At 44.7% G+C, this 19,883-nt stretch overlaps 1 protein-coding gene across 6 annotated transcripts in view; it reads right to left on the bottom strand.

Moving 5' to 3' along the window:
* Window positions 1-583: 583 nt before the first annotated feature.
* The window catches only part of LOC121535649 (capping protein, Arp2/3 and myosin-I linker protein 3), a 47,766-nt gene continuing 28,466 nt past the window's right edge, over window positions 584-19,883 (bottom strand). The window contains exons 21-40 of one of the 6 annotated variants that reach the window (XM_041842889.2): window positions 12,214-12,386; window positions 11,883-11,951; window positions 11,435-11,528; window positions 11,150-11,248; window positions 10,936-11,055; window positions 10,725-10,838; window positions 10,323-10,498; window positions 10,126-10,213; window positions 9,841-9,954; window positions 9,691-9,757; window positions 6,594-6,781; window positions 5,808-5,887; window positions 5,566-5,706; window positions 5,153-5,333; window positions 4,526-4,928; window positions 4,237-4,364; window positions 3,995-4,136; window positions 3,768-3,836; window positions 3,294-3,410; window positions 584-2,548 (exon numbers count right to left, since the gene is read on the bottom strand). In XM_041842889.2, coding sequence (XP_041698823.2) covers window positions 2,508-2,548; window positions 3,294-3,410; window positions 3,768-3,836; window positions 3,995-4,136; window positions 4,237-4,364; window positions 4,526-4,928; window positions 5,153-5,333; window positions 5,566-5,706; window positions 5,808-5,887; window positions 6,594-6,781; window positions 9,691-9,757; window positions 9,841-9,954; window positions 10,126-10,213; window positions 10,323-10,498; window positions 10,725-10,838; window positions 10,936-11,055; window positions 11,150-11,248; window positions 11,435-11,528; window positions 11,883-11,951; window positions 12,214-12,386 — 2,604 coding nt within the window. In that variant the 3' untranslated portion in view covers window positions 584-2,507. The other 5 variants (XM_041842890.2, XM_041842891.2, XM_041842892.2 and 2 more) reach the window with 5 other exon arrangements.

Below are 19,883 nucleotides of genomic sequence, written 5' to 3'. Positions count from 1 at the left end.
CTGGGCCCAGTGTTATCAATTCCTTTTTTTCCTTTGATCCTGTATTATATACACACTCCCCCCTGTTTGCTTTGTTTCCAACGCAAACAAATGTAGAAATTTAGAACGGAATCTCATCACACAGCAATAACAGCACAACTCACACAGGTTGTTCACGGTGCATCCCCCCAACGCACACACAGCTACACGAACTGACCAGCGCCCAAAATTGTGAGAAAGCTCACCCTTATCTGCCGGACTCTGGAGCGAGAGTCAGCTCGGAGCCCATGATGTAACGTTGAAACAGACGCAACACGTCCCAATTTCTGTGGTGGCCGAACAACGATGCTGCAATGCTGTGTTAAGAAATCTGCTGACACTGTACTTGATTATAACTTTTATTATATCAAAGATTTTAGCATCAATTTACAGACTTCTGCAGAATCTGGAGAGCAACAAACCCAATCTCAAATATGATCGCTCTCCCCGTCCCTTTGTTCAAACATGGTATATATCCTATGTAACATAAGATGGCGTGTTTTGAATAGACCAATCCCTGGCCTCCACATATCCCAATGTCCACTGTTTTAGGGGGCCCCTATAGTAATACTTTCCAGATGTTTCAGCAAAGCAAAGTAGAGTTCATTTAACCAACAATATGAAAACCTCAGCCAAAGCTATAAATGTTCAGACACTACAAAACCCTTTATAAACCCTTTACAAATGAAACCTTATTGTAAAGTGTTACCGATTAATGAATATAGTCTTTTTACAGAGCCAATTTAATCCTTGCCTAATTCATTGATTAATTTCTTCTTGGCCTGTCTTTCAGTTGAAGGCTACCTCAAGCAAATGGACACTACCAATTCTATTAAAAATACTTTTCACAGACACTCCTCATGTATAGTTTGTGTGGCTAACACTTCAGCTCCACTATAAGCGTCCCGTGCATCATGTCAATGTGACATTCTACCTTCAACACGGAGAGCAGAGGGGAAGAGCATCTTTATTCTATTTTCCCCTACTGTACTGTACCATATTTATAGATTATGCGTAAGTACAATAGCTTTGGTTCAATTTTTAACAAGTACTATCAAATTGTTGCTAGTGGTTATACTAAATGATCCTCTAAATTACACATGCTGCTTTTCTTTACATTGTGAACATAGTCAATGTGGCTAGCTAGCTACAGTTTCTGCTAGCTAGTCGCTTATTGACTTCATAGATCTTAGTAAAATAACCAGCGGTGTCTAGTGGAGGCCATTTGTAACTTTATTTCTCATTATTTCAATTCACAAGATAGAATGAACATAAGCATCAGCCGTCAAATTGAACCTCTGCGATTCTTGAGCTTGGATGCGAGTGCAACACGGCCTGCATAGCAGCTTTCATTGATTTCAAAGGAAGCATCCCCTCAACGACTTATGTCTGACGGCAACGCCGGACGCCCAATGGCTGTAGTGTAGAAGGGCAGTTAGGCTGTGTTTACACAGGCAGCCCAATTCTGTTATTTTGACCAATCACATCAGCTCTGAAAAAGATCAGAATTGGACTACTTGTCTAAACTCAGCCTTACTAATTTGTCTCATCCAAGTAATGGCTTCATCTCTAAACTCAAAGTATTTGGCTCCCTCTACCTGGCACTACATAGTACTGCTCCAAAACCCATGGATGCAATTTTCATAGTGGGCCAAATCCTAATCTCACACCAAAAAAATAAAAGAGTTCCTGATGCAGAAGTCAGGTTAGGGTGGTTTTGTTTGTCCCCAAGAGAGTGCATCATCAGTTTGGTTCCTTTGGTAAAAATCAATTTTTATTGATCGTTTAATTATATGGATTTTTTGAAAATATACTTATTTCAGTCCTGTAAAATGTAATTAAAACAGATTAAAACAAACTGCCATCATGTTCCATTGATAAACTACTAGATTACTGTAATATGATAAACAATACACGTCATCGTCTCAATCTTCACTTATCATATGCCATAGGAAAAACATCCTTACAACATCATATTCATCATAACCTTATTGTAAATAAAAACATGAAGTTACCTGTTACCATGTAATGACTTAGTAATAACAATGGTTAGTGTAGTTTGTTCACTTATTGAATATTTACATAATACTGGTTTAGAATAAATACCAACTCATTCTTACAGTAGCAGTGTCACAAATTGTCAATGACAGAAAGACCAGGGAGAATGAGAAATATGATCAAAGATGTTTGTACAACAAGAAGTGCAAGAAATAACAGGGCATGAGAATACCAGAGCGCCCTCAGACACCAGTGTGTGTGTTTCCTCTGTAAAGGAATGAAAGCAAGTGCAACTGAGTATGAAAGGAAAAAAGCAGAGCATACATGCATGTTCAGCCAATATGAGAGAAATGACTACTGTATATGAGGATAACGACAGTTGGGTCTATGGTGACCAAGTTCCTAACTTCCCTTCTCTATCTATCTCTCTTCACTCTCCTCATCTCCCGACAGTTGTCCTGAACATTGTCTTTGCCTCCTGTCGGTTGTTGTCATGACGTCTCACCGGTGCCGGGATCTGGACTTTCAGGACCTAGACAGAGTTGAATGTCAGGGTCCTTGTTTGGCCTCATTTAATCTGCCATTAAAGGGATAATTCAACATTTTGGCAAATAAGCGTTTTTTTTTCTACTTAGCTGCTCCTGTAGACTTCCAATCATTGCGCTAACGTTAGTTAGCAATGGCTCCAGAAATGACCTTTAACTTTCTTCATCTGACTCTGGGTAAGTAGAAAAAAGGGCTCAATTGCCAAAATGTCAACATTTTAGTCATTTAGCAAACGTTCTTATCCAGAGCGATTTACAGGAGCTATTAGGGTTAAGTGCCTTGCTCAAGGGGCACAGACAGATTTTTCTCCTAGTCAGTTCGGAGATTTGAACCAGCGACCTTTCGGTTACTTGCCGAACACTCTTAACCGCTAGGTTATCTGCAGCCAACTATCCCTTTAAGAATTAGAAAGAGCACCTCTCACCCATCTCCCCAAACACTCATCCTGTCTGGAATTTTCCAGCTAGATTTTAATGGCCCAGTGTCAAGGACACAGTCAACAAGATGTTAATGGCCCAGTGTTTTCTGACCATGTGACACAGTGGGTTAGGGTAAGACTGTCATGACTGTCAACATGCCAATGTCAGGTCAATTCTCAGGTCAACCACTGACTCATGAAAAGAAGGCTTTGAACAGGCTCGCACACACACGCAAAACAAACTACAGTATGAACATTCAGACATGCACATACAGTATGGCACAGAGCATGGTCCAGAGATACAGATACATACACCCAGTCCTGGGGTCCAGAGATCTGTTTCTGTTCTGGGGGAGTCTGGGTTTTTTCACAGGGGATTCGCGATCTGAGATCCCCCTCTCCAGATCGTTGGGACTGTCCCGTTCCATGCCTGAAGGAAAATGATATGAGACACACACACAGGGCCACACAGATGGTGACTGGGTCACAAAGGGGCAGGTTGCAGGAATGTAGCAGTCATGATAAACATCCTAAGAGATCTACTGGAATGTCCATGGCAGAGGGATGGACCGAGTATATAATAGAGACTATGAGACAGCATTCAATGACTGAAATAGCAAGAAAATAAATGCATTAAATCAGAAATCTGAATTGAAAAGATATCGTAAAACAAGCACATGCATGCAGACATCTATAGAGACAAACCTGTATGTACAGACGTACAGCACACATTCACACATGCAGTGAACCCGCTCACACACACACACACACACACTCACACACATACCTGTGTCACATGAGTTTGCTTTCCTGTTGCGATGTGCCTTCAGTGGATAACCATTTGTTCCTCCCTCATCTGATTGAATTTTCAAAATGTCAACCTTAGCCATCGCCATCATCAACAACATTTTCATAGCCATGAATGATTTGTTGGTCAGGAAAGGAACCAATTATCATTACAATTAATAATAATTTCTTAAAACCATCTTCAATGATATTTCATCACAGTGATACCTTGACAACCAGCAGGATAGGAAGATTCAAACACCGGCTTGGTAGACGCAGGTGGCACAGGAGGCGGGGTTTTCTCATTGGCTCTTTCCTCAGGTGGAGTGACAGCAGGCGGTGTCTTTGGAGAAGTATTATTTTTACCAGGCTGTGGAGAGAGATTGCATACAGTTAGAGACTGAGACACAGATACAGACTACCGTACACAAACAACGATACAAGAAATTAGAGGACACACGCACACCCACCTTTTCAGGAATGGGAGGACGCTGTCCTTCTGCCCCTCTGTCTTTCTGCACATCCTGACGTCTCCTTCCAGTCTTCTCCTCTTCTACCCCGTCTCCATCTATCCATCCTACATCATCTGTTGATTTCTCTTAAAAGGAAGAAAGTGTGAAACAGAAGTTCAATTGTAATTTTGGGTGTGCTCCAGCTCATGCTTTTTATTAGACAATTGTAATTTTGTAACAACTCTACGTCCATGGCACATGCAGCACCCAGAGCTATGAAAGCGTCTAGATATTTATGTTGCAGTACCGGAGCTCCCCTGCAGATGTCTCTGTCTCATGCTGGCCAGACTGGGTTTGCTGCTCTGAGAAAGGGGTTCTGGTTTCTGTCCACAGGGGGCGCCCTCCTGCCTGTCCAACGAGACTGTCCCCGTTGTCCCTCTGTCCACCTCCTCCTGTGTGTCTGTCTGAGCGCTGGGCATCGACAGGTCCTGACTGACTAGATCTGTCTGTCTGTCAGGCAGTCTGTCAGGCAGTCTGTCAGTCAGAGAAGTGGAGGACATTGCATGTCCATTGGCACGGGTCTCTGTCTGGGTGTCTGATGCAATCGGTCTGTCAGTGTCTCTGTCCACTGGTCTGGTCTCAAAGCTACTGTCTGAGTCCTTGTCTTCTGCTCCGATACAACTGTACACCATGCTGACCAGGTCTGAAGGCTGGAAGGTGGGAGAGAGAAGGAGAGAGAGAGAGAAAATTGTAAGGCTTACACTGTGTCGTATGCAATAGATTACATAGAAAGTAAAAGCATACATGCTGTACTATGACATCTTATGATAATGAGTGGGATAGACCAGGAGATGACTAGTCAGGTCAAGTAGTCATGTAAAACTCTTGGCCCTATTCATGAGCTAGGGACAGACCTACAGTGGTACGTTCCTACCTGTCTCTGTGTGAGACAGTGGGGGCTGGGGCTGGCCCCCCTCATCCCAGGCAGTGGTACGCTCTGGATGGGCCTGAGGGACGGCATCATCCTCCCATTGGCCCCCACCTCAATGATGGCCTCCACCTTCCCAGGATCCTTAGGGTGCTGAATCATAGAGTACACATTCTCTGAGCCACTACTGAGAGAGAGAGAGAGAGAGAGAGAGAGAGAGAGAGAGAGAGAGAGAGAGAGAGAGAGAGAGAGAGAGAGAGAGAGAGAGAGAGAAAGTCAGTTACAATTATGTCAGCAAGTTTGAGAGTCTTATTATAAAAATTATCAGTTTAAAAAAAAATAGTTGTTGGTAACAATTAATGAACCATTTATAACAAGGACCTGTAACCATATTTGAATCAATAAAATGTGTGCATGACTTTTCATGACTCCCTCCGTACTCCGTTTCCTGATTGGAGATGGTGGAGTTGCGATTTTTGCGGAACCCGGAGAAGATTGACAGCACACTGCGTCTCTTCTTCCTCCTCAGGGACTGAGCTTGATGAAGTGATGACAGCTGACTGGTGGGGAGAGATAAAGATATGGGATCGGGTCAGTGAGAGCGCCAGCGAGAGCGCTAGTGTGTGTGTGTGTGTGTGTGTGTATCGTGAGGAAATCCTACCTGTCAATCAGGACTCTCTTGGTGTAGAAATCAGGCAGTCCATCCTCCAGCAGGTTGACTCCTCCGTTCTCTGAACAGTGCTGAGAGGACAGAGATAACAGGCTTACAATACAACCAAACACACACACACACACACACACACACACGACAGCCACCAACACAATGTTTCGGTCTCACTGAAACTACTGCAGTGCTGACACAGCCAATTATCATTTACAATGACTGGCTGTAGGACTATTCCTTATATAGAGGACTACTTTTGACTAGGGCCCATAAGCCTCTGGGTCAAAAGAAGTGCAATATTTAGAAAAAAGGGTGCCATTTGGGATGCAGCTGAGGAATCTGACAGCCTGCCAATAGAGAGATCTTCTATTCAGAGCTCAACATGATTCCTCATTACCAGCTCACTAACTTGGTTTGTACCGATTTAGAAATGCTTCTAACTACTAAACAAAACAAAGACAAACGTTGCCTCAGTGCATTGCAGATTGGAGAATGTCATAAACAATGCAACAGATTCACAGTCATAAAGGAACTTATTTTTGGAATGCCACTGTCATGAAAAAAAACAGGATGACAAATTTGAGAATAAAAGGAAAGTGGATTTTAACTGTGAGGTAAATAGACAATAATGTAAACCCTGTTTGACTCAGATGCTAGGTCCAGCATTCACCCCTCGCCCATACCCCCTAGGCACTTGTGAAGATATGAGAAGGTTGGACAGGTATTGCATAAACGATATGGTGGAAAGTCCTAGAGGTTGCTATGAGCCAAAAAGGGACTCACTGTGTCCAGAGGGACTTGTCCTCGGCTGTGCCTTCGAGGGGGCCGCGGCCTGGCGTTCGTCACGTGGCGCAGTGGTGCACCATGGGTAGGCAGTGTGGATAGACACTCCCATGATGCTGAGCGGGACAGGGGGGCAGAATGAGACAGGGCTGAGGGAGGAGGGGAGGAGGTGGGATCATCACCCAGACCTGAGAGAGGGAAAGAGAGTTGGGTCAAATCAAATTGTATTTGTCTCATGCGCCGAATACAACAGGTGTAGACTTAACCGTGAAATGCTTACGTACAAGCCTTTTCCCAACAATGCATAGTTAAAAAGTACGAAAAATGTACGAAATAAAAAAGGAAATAGTAACACAATAAAATAACAATAGCGAGGCTATATACAAGGAGTACCAGTACCGAGTCAATGTGCAGGGGTACGAGGTAGTTGAGGTAATATTTTCATGTATGTAGGGGAAAAAGTGACTAGGCAATCAGGATAGATAATAAACAGAGTATCAGCAGCGTATGTGAAGGGTGTGAAAGTGTGTGTGTCAATATACATGTATGTGTGTTTTGTGTGTGTGAGCGTATGTAATGTGAGTAAATAGTCGGGGTAGCGACTGTTCAGCAGTATTGTGACTTGGGGGTAGAAGCTGTTCAGGAGCCTTTTTGTCCCAGACTTGGTGCTCCGGTACCGCTTGCAATGCACTAGCAGAGAGAACAGTCTAAGACTTGGGTGGCTGGAGTCTTTGACAATTTTTAGGGCCTTCCTCTGACACCACCTGGTATAGAGGTCCTGGGTGGCACGCACTATTCTCTGTAGCACCTTGTAGTCAGATAACAAGCAGTTGCTATACCAAGCGGTGATGCAGCCAGTCAAGATGCTTTCAATGGTAGACCCGTACAATCCTTTCAGCCTCCTGAGGGGGACGAGGCGTTTACATGCCCTCTTCACAACTGTGTTGGTTCGTTTGGACCATGATAGGTCCTTAGTGATGTGGACACCGAGGAACTTGAAGCGCTCGACCCGCTCCACTACAGTCCCGTTGATGTGAATGGTGGGCATGCTCGGCCCTTCCGTTTTCTGTAGTCTACGATCAGTTCCTTTCTCTTGCTGACGTTGAGGGAGAGGCTGCCAGGTCTCTGACCTCTTCCCTATAGGCTGTCTCATCGTTGTCGGTGATCAAGCTTACCACCGTTTTATCGTCGCCAAACTTAATGATGGTGTTGGAGTTGTGTGCGGCCACGCAGTTGTGGGTGAACAGGGAGTACAGAAGGGGACTAAGCACGCACCCCTGAGGGGCCCCCATGTTGAGGGCCAGCGTGTGTTGTTGTCTACCCTCACCACCTGGGGGTGGCCCGTTAGGAAGTCCAGGATCCAGTTGCAGAGGGAGGTGTTCAGTCCCAGGATCCTTAGCTTAGTGATGAGCTTGGAGGGCACTATGGTGTTGAATGCTGAGCTGTAGTCAATGAACAGCATTCTCACGTAGGTGTTACTTTTGTCCAGGTGGGAAAGGGCAGTGTGGAGTGCAATATAGATTTCGTCATCTGTGGATCTGTTGGGGCGGTATGCGAATTGGAGTGGGTCCAGTGTGTCTGGGATGATGGTGTTGATGGGAGCCATGACCAGCCTTTTAAAGCATTTCATGGCTACAGATGTGAGTGCCACGAGGCTGTTGTCATTTAGACAGGTTACCTTGGCATTCTTGGGCACAGGGACTATGGTGGTCTGCTTGAAACCTGTAGGTATTACAGACTGGATCAGGGAGAGGTTGAAAATGTCAGTGAAGACACATGCCAGCTGGTCAGCGCACGCTCTGAGTAGGCATCCTGGTAATCCGTCTGGCCCCGCGGCTTTGTTAATGTTAACCTGTTTAAAGGTCTTACTGACATCGGCTATGGAGTGCGTGATCACAGTCGTCCGGAACGGCTGGTGCTCCCATGCAAGATTCGGTGTTGCTTGCCTCGAAGCGAGCATAGAATTGCATTTAGCTCATCTGGTAGGCTTGCGTCACTCGGCAGCCTGCGGCTGGGTTTCCCTTTGTAATTTGTGATAGTTTGCAAGTGAAGTAGGATTCTATCGTAGTCCTGTTTTGACGCTTTTCTTGTTTGATGGTTCGTCGGATGGCGTATAAGGATTTATTATAAGCGTACGAATGAGTGTCCGCTCCTTCAAAGCGGCAGCTCCAGCCTTTAGTTCAGTGCGGATGTTGCCTGTAATCCATGGCTTCTGGTTGAGATATGTACGTATGGTCACTGAGGGGACGACGTCATCGATGCACTTACTAATGAAGCCGGTGACTGATGTGGTAAACTCCTCAATACCATCGGATGAATCCCGGAACATATTCCAGTCTGTGCTAGCGAAACAGTCCTGTAGCTTAGCATCCGTGTCGTCGGACCACTTCCATATTGAGCGAGTCACTGGTACTTCCTGTTTGAGTTTTTGCTTGTAAGCAGGAATCAGAAGGATAGAGTTATGGTCATATTTGCCAAATGGAGGGCGAGGGAGAGCTTTGTATGTATCTCTGTGTGTGGAGTAAAAGTGATTTTTTGCCTCTAGTTGCACAAGTGACATTCAGGTAGAAATTAGGTGCAACGGATTTCAGATTTCCTGCATTAAAATCACCGACCACTAGGAGCGCCGCCTCTGGGCATTTTCTTGTTTGCTTATGGCCCTATACAGCTGGTTCAGTGCGGTCTTAGTGGCAGCATCAGTTTGTGATGGTAAATAGACCGTTACAAAAAATATAGATAAACTCTCTTGATAAATAGTATGGTCTACAGCTTATCATGAGGTATTCTAACTCGGGTGAGCAGAACCTCAAGACTTCCTTAATATTAGAGATTAGAGACAAACCACCACCCTTGAGTTTGCCCGACGCTGCCGTTCTGTCCTGCCAATGTATAGAAAAAACTGCTAGATTTATATTTTCCATGTCCTTGTTCAGATACGTCTCGGAGAAACATAGTATATTACAGTTCTTCAGATCATGTTGATAGGATAGTCTCGAATGGAGCTCGTCCAGTTTATTCTCTGGTGATTGCACGTTCACCAATAGAACAGAGGGTAGAAGCGGTTTATCCATTGATTTAGTTAATCAGGTGAGCTTACTCAGTCTGGTGGACACTGGCCGAATCCTTCGGGTTCTGGCGCTGCGCTTCTTGATGGCAATAGTGTCCTAGTAAGACACAGAAAGGAAAGGCAACGTGATAGAGCAATGGAAAAATGCACTCATACACGTACAACCACCCACACACTTACGATGTTCATGCCCAGACCTTCCTCATCAGGGAAGTCCAGTGAGTCTGTGATTCTGATGGTGTGTCTGCCTGTTCCTCCATCATCCCAACGCTTCACCTGGGACACCTGACGAAGCTGAGAAAACAAAGCCATCTACTTGTTAAGACTACATGAACTGGTGTGAGAAAAAGAGTAGACAAAACTGAGACTGCACTAAGTCACTGTTATAGATACATTTGCATAATTCTCAGCCAGATAAAGACTCTCAGAGACACAGATGGAGAGAGATAGTGTGTGTGTTAGTACCAGGGTTTTGTGAGTGGTGTAGAGCTCCTGAAGGATCTGATCCACTATGGAGTTGGTCAGATAGGAGACCACAGACAGCTTCACCTCCCTGAGAGAGAGAGAGAGAGAGAGAGAGAGAATATTCTTCCTTCAAATTCCTTCTTCTTTAGTCTAGACACTTTTCATCCCCTCTTGCTTTTTTTCCCTCCCACACTTACTCCAGGGCTCTGTTGATGTCCTGTGCTGCTCTTTCCATCAGGGCGGTGCGGATGGTGGAGCGAGGGATGGAGACGCGTTCTGAGATGGAGGAGAGCGGAGGGTTGAGTCTCTCTGCTGCAGAGGAGGACATGGGACACAGCTCCTGACACAGAGACACCATGGAGTCCACTATCACCTGGGAATAAAAGGAAGTCAGTCAATATAGCAATCAATGTGTTAGTCCCTCATTCAATAAGTCCTGTCTCTGATAAGAATCACAGTACCCGTATTTCCTTATCAGCAACCTTGACCAGATTTCCTGGAAGAGAATGCATCTATCCATCTACAGTATCTGTTTCTGAATTAATTCATCATAGTCCAACTCCAACCATGCAGGGGGAGAGGAGTGTTGAGTAGTCTACCTGTAGTTCCTTATCAGCAGCCTTGGTCAGCTCTCCTGCCAGAAAGTCCAATTTCTGTCTGACAGGCCCGTCCACTGAGAGAACATGAACCAGTTCACACAGAGACGGGTATAGCTGAGAAGGAGAGAGAGGAGCTTAGAATATATAAACACACACACACAGTATAGCTGAGAGAGAGTGGTTTATAATACACACTAACACACATACTTACCGCACGGGAGTTTCTGGCCTCCTTCAGGACCTGTCTGGCAGCCTGCAGCTCCTTTCCTTCCTCTAAGCCTCGGAGAACACACACCTGCTGGTGCACACGCACACACAGCCGCTCCATCACCTGACACACACACATACACACTTCCATCAGTCTGTGGAGTTTTGCCTCAAAGATTGTCTTCTCGTAAAGATCACAGTGCACACAGTATTTGTACCTGTTCAGCAGTGCTGGTCACCAGGCCCTGGTGTAGACGCAGAGCCTGTTTCTGAGAGAACCTCTGGGTCTGGTTGTTCCTCAGCAGAGCACGCTGGATCTGACAGACAGAGGGAGATGAAAGACGAAGTGTGAAAGAGAGAAGAAATGGTTTTACAAAGTAAAATGAACAGAGGAGAAATAAGAACATATGAGAGATGGATATGAGACATAAGCTGTTGACAACAGTCATGATGTCATGGTGTGATTAGGTCATGGGGTGATATCACACCCCCAGGTGACCAACCTTGGTCAGTGCTTGGTCAATCTTCTCAGGTGCGCTTCGGTATGCCTGTGTGACATCACTGAGGGGGATGGGCATGTACTGCAGGGTGAAGTTACTGTAAAGAGAGAGTGAGAAAGGGATAAAAGAAGAATCATTAAAAATCCATACCTTTGATATGAATAATTACAGCTACCTTGCCTTTAACTAGTACAGAATGGAAAAGCTTGAGGCAGTAGTGGATATCGCTCTAATATATTGGCCTCTTTATGTGAATCCTTGTCACTAGAACTCACACAGGCAGCCCTGCCGCACAAACAGATCAGAGTGCTGATGAAATGCTGTGCAATGACAAACACTTGACTGCAAGGCAAGCTCAAAGATACATCTGTCTTTGGAATTTTATGACAGTCTCTCGTGTTCAAGTTTGTTTGAGTGAGTGGAAGAGAGGGTCTGTGTGTCTGTGTCTTACTGTTCCAGGGCCCGAGCCACATCTTGGAATCCTGTAGCCGTTGTGTTATTGCGATCCCACGTCACACTCCTTAGTAGGATCAAATGGGGACAGAATTAGATCAATAATTGACTTAAGAACTACGTCTACAGCTCACATACACGACACCCGTCAAATTACAAATTCAGAATTGCAAAACATGAATAACCTTAGAAGTGCTAATACGTGTGTTCACTACAGATAGTACTGCACAGCCATAACACAAACCGTCTCATTACATTATCACTGCATTACCTACAGCATAGCAACTGTATAATGAGCTCCCCTATCTCCCTCCCTCCCCCTCTCTTACCTGAGTGTAGCATTGATTTGCAGGGCTTTGCTGAGCATCTTAGCTCCCGCATCCTCCAGGCTGTTCCCGCTCAGGTCCACCTTGCGCAGGCAAGCATTGCTTCCCAGAGCATTCACCAGCACTGTGCCCCGAGAGCGCAGGCGCGAGTCAGCCAGAGAGAGGGACTGCAGGGCCTGAGAAAAGAGGGATGGATAGAGGGATGGAGAAAAGGAGAGAGGGAGAGCGAGAAGGGGCAAGAGAGGTTAAGGGCCTAGGCTCTCAAAGTGAAGGATATGTGTATGTACAATAACAGTCAAAAGTTTGGAGACACCTACTCATTCAAGGATTTTTCTTTCTTTTTACTATTTTTTACATTATATATATATATATATATAATAGTGAAGAAAGGTGTGCCTTCTTAAAAGTTAATTTGTGGAATTTCTTTCCTTAATGCATTTGATCCAATCAGTTGTGTTGTGACAAGGTAGGGGGGGTACACAGAAGATAGCCCTATTTGGTAAAAGACCAAGTCCATATTATGGCAAGAACAGCTCAAATAAGCAAAGAGAAACGACAGTCCATCATTACTTTAAGACATGAAGGTCAGTCAATACGGAAAATATCAAGAACTTTTAAAGTTTCTTCAAGTGCAGTCGCAAAAACCATCAAGCACTATGATGAAACTGGCTCTCATGAGGATTGCCACAGGAATGGAAGACCCAGAGTTACCTCTGCTGCAGAGGATAAGTTCTTTAGAGAGTTACCAGCCTCAGAAATGGCAGCCCAAATAAATGCTTCACAGAGTTCAAGTAACTGACACATCTCAACATCAACTGTTTAGAGGAGACTGTGTGAATCAGGCCTTCATGGTCAAATTGCTGCAAAGAAACCACTACTAAAAGGACACCAATAAGAAGAAGAGGCTTGCTTGGGCCAAGAAACACGAGCAATGGACATTAGACCGGTAGAAATGTGTCCTTTGGTCTGGAGTCCAAATTGGAGATTTTTGTTTCCAACCGCTGTGTCTTTGTGAGATGTGGTGTGGGTGAACGGATGATCTCCGCATGTGTATTTCCCACCGTAAAGCATGGAGGTGGAAGTGTTATGGTGTGGGGGTGCTTTGCTGGTGACACTGTCTGTGATTTATTTAGAATTCAAGGCACACTTAACCAGCATGGCTACCATACGATACGCCATCCCTTCTGGTTTGGGCTTAGTGGGACAATCATTTTTTTTTCAACAGGACAATGACCCAACACACCTCCAGGCTGTGTAAGGGCTATTTTACCAAGAAGGAGAGTGAGGGAGTGCTGCATCAGATGACCTGGCCTCCACAATCCCCCAACCTCAACCCAATTGAGATGGTTTGGGATGAGTCGGCCCGAAGTGAAGGAAAAGCAGCCAACAAGTGCTCAGCATATGTGGGAACTCCTTCAAGACTGTTGGAAAAGCATTCCAGGTGAGGCTGGTTGAGAGAATGCCAAGCGTGTGCAAAGCTGTTATCAAGGCAAAGGGTGGCTATTTGAAGAATCTCAAAGAAAAAAATATTTTGGATTTGGTTACTACATGATTCCATGTGTTATTTCATCGTTTTTATGTCTTCACTACTGTTCCACAATGTAGAAAATAGTAAAAATAAAGAAAAACCCTTGAATGGGTAGGTGTGTCCAAACTTTTGACTGGTACTGTATGTATGTGTGAGTGCGTGAGGCGCGGGTTGACTCAAAACCCGCAGTCACCACGGTTATATCTGCAGGGCGGTCGGGTTTAGGGTCATGAAATAGTGTGTATGAATGGAGGTGGCGGGTTGAATAAAGAGAAAACAACCGCTAAAAAAATCCATGAATGTATAATTCTTGTGCAATAACGTGCATTCGGAAAGTATTCAGACCCCTTTACTTTTTCCACATTTTGTTACGTTACAGCCTTATTCTAAAAATCATTAAATTGATTTCCTCAATCTACACACAATACCACATAATGACAGAGAAAACAGGTGTTTAGACATTTCTGCAAATGTTTTAAAAATAAAAAACCAAAATACCTTAAGTATTCAGACCCTTTGCTATGAGACTCGAAATTGAGCGCAGGTGCATCCTGTTTCCATTGATCATCCAAAAAATGTCTGCTGCATTGAAGGTCCCCAAGAACACAGTGGCCTCCATCATTTTTAAATGGAAGAAGTTTGGAACCACCAAGACTCTTCCGAGAGCTGGCCGCCTGGCAAAACTGAGCAATTGGGGGAGAAGGGCCTTGGTCAGGGAGGTGACCAAGAACCCGATGGTCACTCTGACAGAGCTCCAGAGTTCCTCCGTGGAGATGAGAAAACCTTCCAGAAGGACAACCATCTCTGCAGCACTCCACCAATCAGGCCTTTATGGTAGAGTATCCAGACGGAAGCCACTCCTCAGTAAAAGGCACATGACAGCCTGCTTGGAGTTTGCCAAAAGGCACCTATAGACTCAGACCATGAGAAACAAGTTTCTCTGGTCTGATGAAACCAAGATGGAACTCTTTGGCCTGAATGCCAAGCATCACATCTGGAGGAAACCTGGCATAATCTCTAAGGTGAAGCATGGTGGTGGCAGCATCATGCTGTGGGGATGTTGCTCAGCGGCAGGGACTGGGAGAATAGTCAGGATCGAGGGAAAGATGAACAGAGCAAAGTACAGAGAAATCCTTTATGAAAACCTGTTCCTGAGAGCTCAGGACCTCAGACTGGGGTGAAGGTTCACCTTACAACAGGACAACGACCCTAAGCACACAGCCAAGACGACACAGGAGTGGCTTCGGGACAAGTCTCTGAATGTCCTTGAGTGGCCCAGCCAGAGCCCGGACTTGAACCCGATCGAACATCTTTGGAGAGACCTGAAAATAGCTTTGCAGCGACGCTCCCCATCCAACCTGACAGAGCTTGAGAGGATCTGCAGAGAAGAATGGGAGAAACTCCCCAAATACAGGTGTGCCAAGCTTGTAGCGTCATACCCAAGAAGACTCAAGGCTGTAATTGCTGCCAAAGGTTCTTCAACAAAGTACTAAGTAAAGGGTCTGAATACTTATGTAAATGTTATATTTCCTTTTTTTGGGAACTTGGGCTGAAAAAGTTAACGTTGAGACAAAATTAAATGAATTTACAGTGAGGGAAAAAAGTATTTGATCCCCTGTTAATTTTGTACGTTTGCCCACTGACAAAGACATAAATCAGTCTATAATTTTAATGATAGGTTTATTTGAACAGTGAGAGACAGAATAACAACAAACAAATCCAGAAAAACGCATGTCAAAAATGTTATAAATTGATTTGCATTTTAAATGAGGGAAATAAGTATTTGACCCCTCTGCAAAACATGACTTAGTACTTGGTGGCAAAACCCTTGTTGGCAATCACAGAGGTCAGACGTTTCTTGTAGTTGGCCACCAGGTTTGCACACATCTCAGGATGGATTTTGTCCCACTCCTCTTTGCAGATCTTCTCCAAGTCATTAAGGTTTCGAGGCTGACGTTTGGCAACTCGAACCTTCAGCTCCCCTCCACAGATTTTCTATGGGATTAAGGTCTGGAGACTGGCTAGGCCACTCCAGGACCTTAATGTGCTTCTTCTTGAGCCACTCCTTTGTTGCCTTGTGCCGTGTGTTTTGGGTCATTGTCATGCTGGAATACCCATCCACAACCCATTTTCAATGCCCTGGCTGAGGGAAGGAGGTTCTCACCCAAGATTTGACGGTACATGTCCCCGTCCATCGTCCCTTTGATGCGGTGAAGTTGTCCTGTCCCCTTAGCAGAAAAACACCCCCAAAGCATAATGTTTCCACCTCCATGTTTGACGGTGGGGATGGTGTTCTTGGGGTCATAGGCAGCATTCCTCCTCCTCCAAACACGGCGAGTTGAGTTGATGCCAAAGAGCTCGATTTTGGTCTCATCTGACCACAACACTTTCACCCAGTTCTCCTCTGAATCATTTGGATGTTCATTGGCAAACTTCAGACGGGCCTGTACAGTTGGGAAAACAATTATTTAAATCAGCCACCAATTGTGCAAGTTCTCCCACTTAAAAAGATGAGAGGGGCCTGTAATTTTCATCATAGGTACACGTCAACTATGACAGACAAATTGAGAAAAAAAATCCAGAAAATCACATTGTAGGATTTTTTATGAATTTATTTGCAAATTATGGTGGAAAATAAGTATTTGGTCACCTACAAACAAGCAAGATTTCTGGCTCTCACAGACCTGTAACTTCTTCTTTAAGAGGCTCCTCTGTCCTCCACTCGTTACCTGTATTAATGGCACCTGTTTGAACTTGTTATCAGTATAAAAGACACCTGTCCACAACCTCAAACAGTCACACTCCAAACTCCACTATGGCCAAGACCAAAGAGCTGTCAAAGGACACCAGAAACAAAATTGTAGACCTGCACCAGGCTGGGAAGACTGAATCTGCAATAGGTAAGCAGCTTGGTTTGAAGAAATCAACTGTGGGAGCAATTATTAGGAAATGGAAGACATACAAGACCACTGATATTCTTCCTCAATCTGGGGCTCCACACAAGATCTCACCCCGTGGGGTCAAAATGATCACAAGAACGGTGAGCAAAAATCCCAGAACCACACGGGGGGACCTAGTGAATGACCTGCAGAGAGCTGGGACCAAAGTAACAAAGCCTACCATCAGTAACACACTACGTTGCCAGGGACTCAAATCCTGCAGTGCCAGACGTGTCCCCCTGCTTAAGCCAGTACATGTCCAGGCCCGTCTGAAGTTTGCTAGAGTGCATTTGGATGATCCAGAAGAGGATTGGGAGAATGTCATATGGTCAGATGAAACCAAAATAGATTTTTTTGGTAAAAACTCAACTCGTTGTGTTGGGAGGACAAAGAATGCCGAGTTGCATCCAAAGAACACCATACCTACTGTGAAGCATGGGGGTGGAAACATCATGCTTTGGGGCTGTTTTTCTGCAAAGGGACCAGGACGACTGATCCGTGTAAAGGAAAGAATGAATGGGGCCATGTATCGTGAGATTTTGAGTGAAAACCTCCTTCCATCAGCAAGGGCATTGAAGATGAAACGTGGCTGGGTCTTTCTGCATGACAATGATCCCAAACACACCGCCCCGGGCAACGAAGGAGTGGCTTCGTAAGAAGCATTTCAAGGTCCTGGAGTGGCCTAGCCAGTCTCCAGATCTCAACCCCATAGAACATCTTTGGAGGGAGTTGAAAGTCTGTGTTGCCCAGCGACAGCCCCAAAACATCACTGCTCTAGAGGAGATCTGCATGGAGGAATGGGCCAAAATACCAGCAACAGTGTGTGAAAACCTTGTGAAGACTTACAGAAAACGTTTGACCTGTGTCATTGCCAACAAAGGGTATGTAACAAAGTATTGAGAAACTTTTGTTATTGACCAAATACTTATTTTCGACCATAATTTGCAAATAAATTCATTCAAAATCCTACAATGTGATTTCCTGGATTTTTTTTCTCATTTTGTCTGTCATAGTTGACGTGTACCTATGATGAAAATTACAGGCCTCTCTCATCTTTTTAAGTGGGAGAACTTGCACAATTGGTGGCTGACTAAATACTTTTTCCCCCCACTGTATATGTGCTTTCTTGAATAGGGGGACCTTGCGGGCGCTGCAAGATTTCAGTCCTTCACAGCGTAGTGTGTTACCAATTGTTTTCTTGGTGACTATGGTCCCAGCTGCCTTGAGATCATTGACAAGATCCTCCCGTGTAGTTCTGGGCTGATTCCTCACCGTTCTCATGATCATTGTAACTCCACGAGGTGAGATCTTGCATGGAGCCCCAGGCCGAGGGAGATTTACAGTTCTTTTGTGTTTCTTCCATTTGCGAATAATCGCACCAACTGTTGTCACCTTCTCCCAAGCTGCTTGCCGATGGTCTTGTAGCCCATTCAAGCCTTGTGTAGGTCTACAATCTTGTCCCTGACATCCTTGGAGAGCTCTTTGGTCTTGGCCATGGTGGAGAGTTTGGAATCTGATTGATTGCTTCTGTGGAGAGGTTTCTTTTATACAGGTAACAAGCTGAAATCTGGACACTGACTGTAGGTCTATAACCTCTCACATAGCCTAATATAATATTAACTCCTGCAGAATTAAGCATTTCTTGCAGAAAAAAATGATACACCAAATGCACATTTTGACTTGGGAACAGGAGTGGAGAAATATTATTTATTTATTTATTTCAGCATCTTGAGAGAATGAATGCACGGTTAGGGACCGTCTGTAAAGGTGGCTGTGCAGTCTTTATCAGCATCATAAAAGCTGATAGTATTTCAACCACATAAAATATGCATCCAAGCAGAACAGAAATCAAAACATGTTGGGTGGTTATAACAGCTTTTAATTTCCTTAAAACCGGTCATACTTACAGTGCATTTGGAAAGTATTCAGACTTTTTGCACATTTTGCTACGTTACAGACTTATTCTAAAATTGATAAACTGTTTTTTCCCCTCATTAATCTACACACAATACTCTATAATGACAAAGCAAAAACAGATGTTTAGACATTTTTGCAAATGTATAATAAAAATAAAAAATGAATTATAACATTTACATAAGTATTCAGACCCTTTAAACAGTACTTTGTTGAAGCACCTTTGGCAGCGATTTTAGCCTCAAGTGTTCTTGGGTATGACGCTACAAGCTTGGCACACCTGTATTTGGGGAGTTTCTCCCATTCTTCTCTGCAGATCCTCTCAAGCTCTGTCAGGTTGGATGGGGAGCGTCGCTGCAAAGCTATTTTTCAGGTCTCTCCAGAGATGTTCGATCGGGTTCAAGTCTGGGCTCTGGCCAGGCCACTCAAGGACATTCAGAGACTTGTCCCGAAGCCACTCCTGCGTTGTCTTGGGTGTGTGCTTAGGGTCGTTGTCCTGTTGTAAGGTGAACTTTCACCCCAGTCGGAGGTCCTGAGCTCTCTGGAGCAGGTTTTCATCAAGGATCTCTGTACTTTGCTCCGTTTATCTTTGCCTCGATCCTGACTAGTCTCCCAGTCCCTGCCACTGAGAAACATCCCCACAGCATGATGCTGCCACCACCATGCTTCACCATAGGGATGGTGCCAGGTTTCCTCCAGACGTGACGTTTGGCATTCAGGCCAAGGAGTTAAATATTGGTTTCATCAGACCAGAGAATCTTGTTTCTCATGGTCAGAGTACTTTAGGTGCCTTTTGGCAAACTCCAAGCAGGCTGTCATGTGCCTTCTACTGAGGAGTGGCTTCCGTCTGGCCACTCTACCATAAAGGCCTTATTGGTGGAGTGCTGCAGAGATAGTTGTCCTTCTGGAAGGTTCTCCCATCTCCACAGAGGAACTCTGGAGCTCTGTCAGAGTGACCATCGGGTTATTGGTCACGTCCCTGACCAAGGAATCTCCCCTGTTTGCTCAGTTTGGCCGGGTGGTCAGCTCTAGGAAGAGTCTTGGTGGTTCCAAACTTCTTCCATTTAAGAACGATGGAGGCCACTGTGTTCTTGGGGACCTTCAATACTGCAGACATTTTTTGGTACCCTTCCCCAGATCTGTGCCTCGTCACAATCCTGTCTCGGAGCTCTACGGACATTTCCTTCGACCTCATCGCTTGGTTTTTGCTCTGACATGCACTGTCAACTGTGGGACCTTATCTAGACAGGTGTGTGCCTTTCCAAATCATGTCCAATTAATTGAATTAAAAT

The sequence above is a fragment of the Coregonus clupeaformis genome, chromosome 21, assembly GCF_020615455.1.
Source record: "Coregonus clupeaformis isolate EN_2021a chromosome 21, ASM2061545v1, whole genome shotgun sequence".
Classification (NCBI taxonomy): domain Eukaryota; kingdom Metazoa; phylum Chordata; class Actinopteri; order Salmoniformes; family Salmonidae; genus Coregonus; species Coregonus clupeaformis.
The sequence above is the reverse complement of the archived record's forward strand: the minus strand, read 5'-3'. Positions and strand labels throughout refer to the sequence as shown.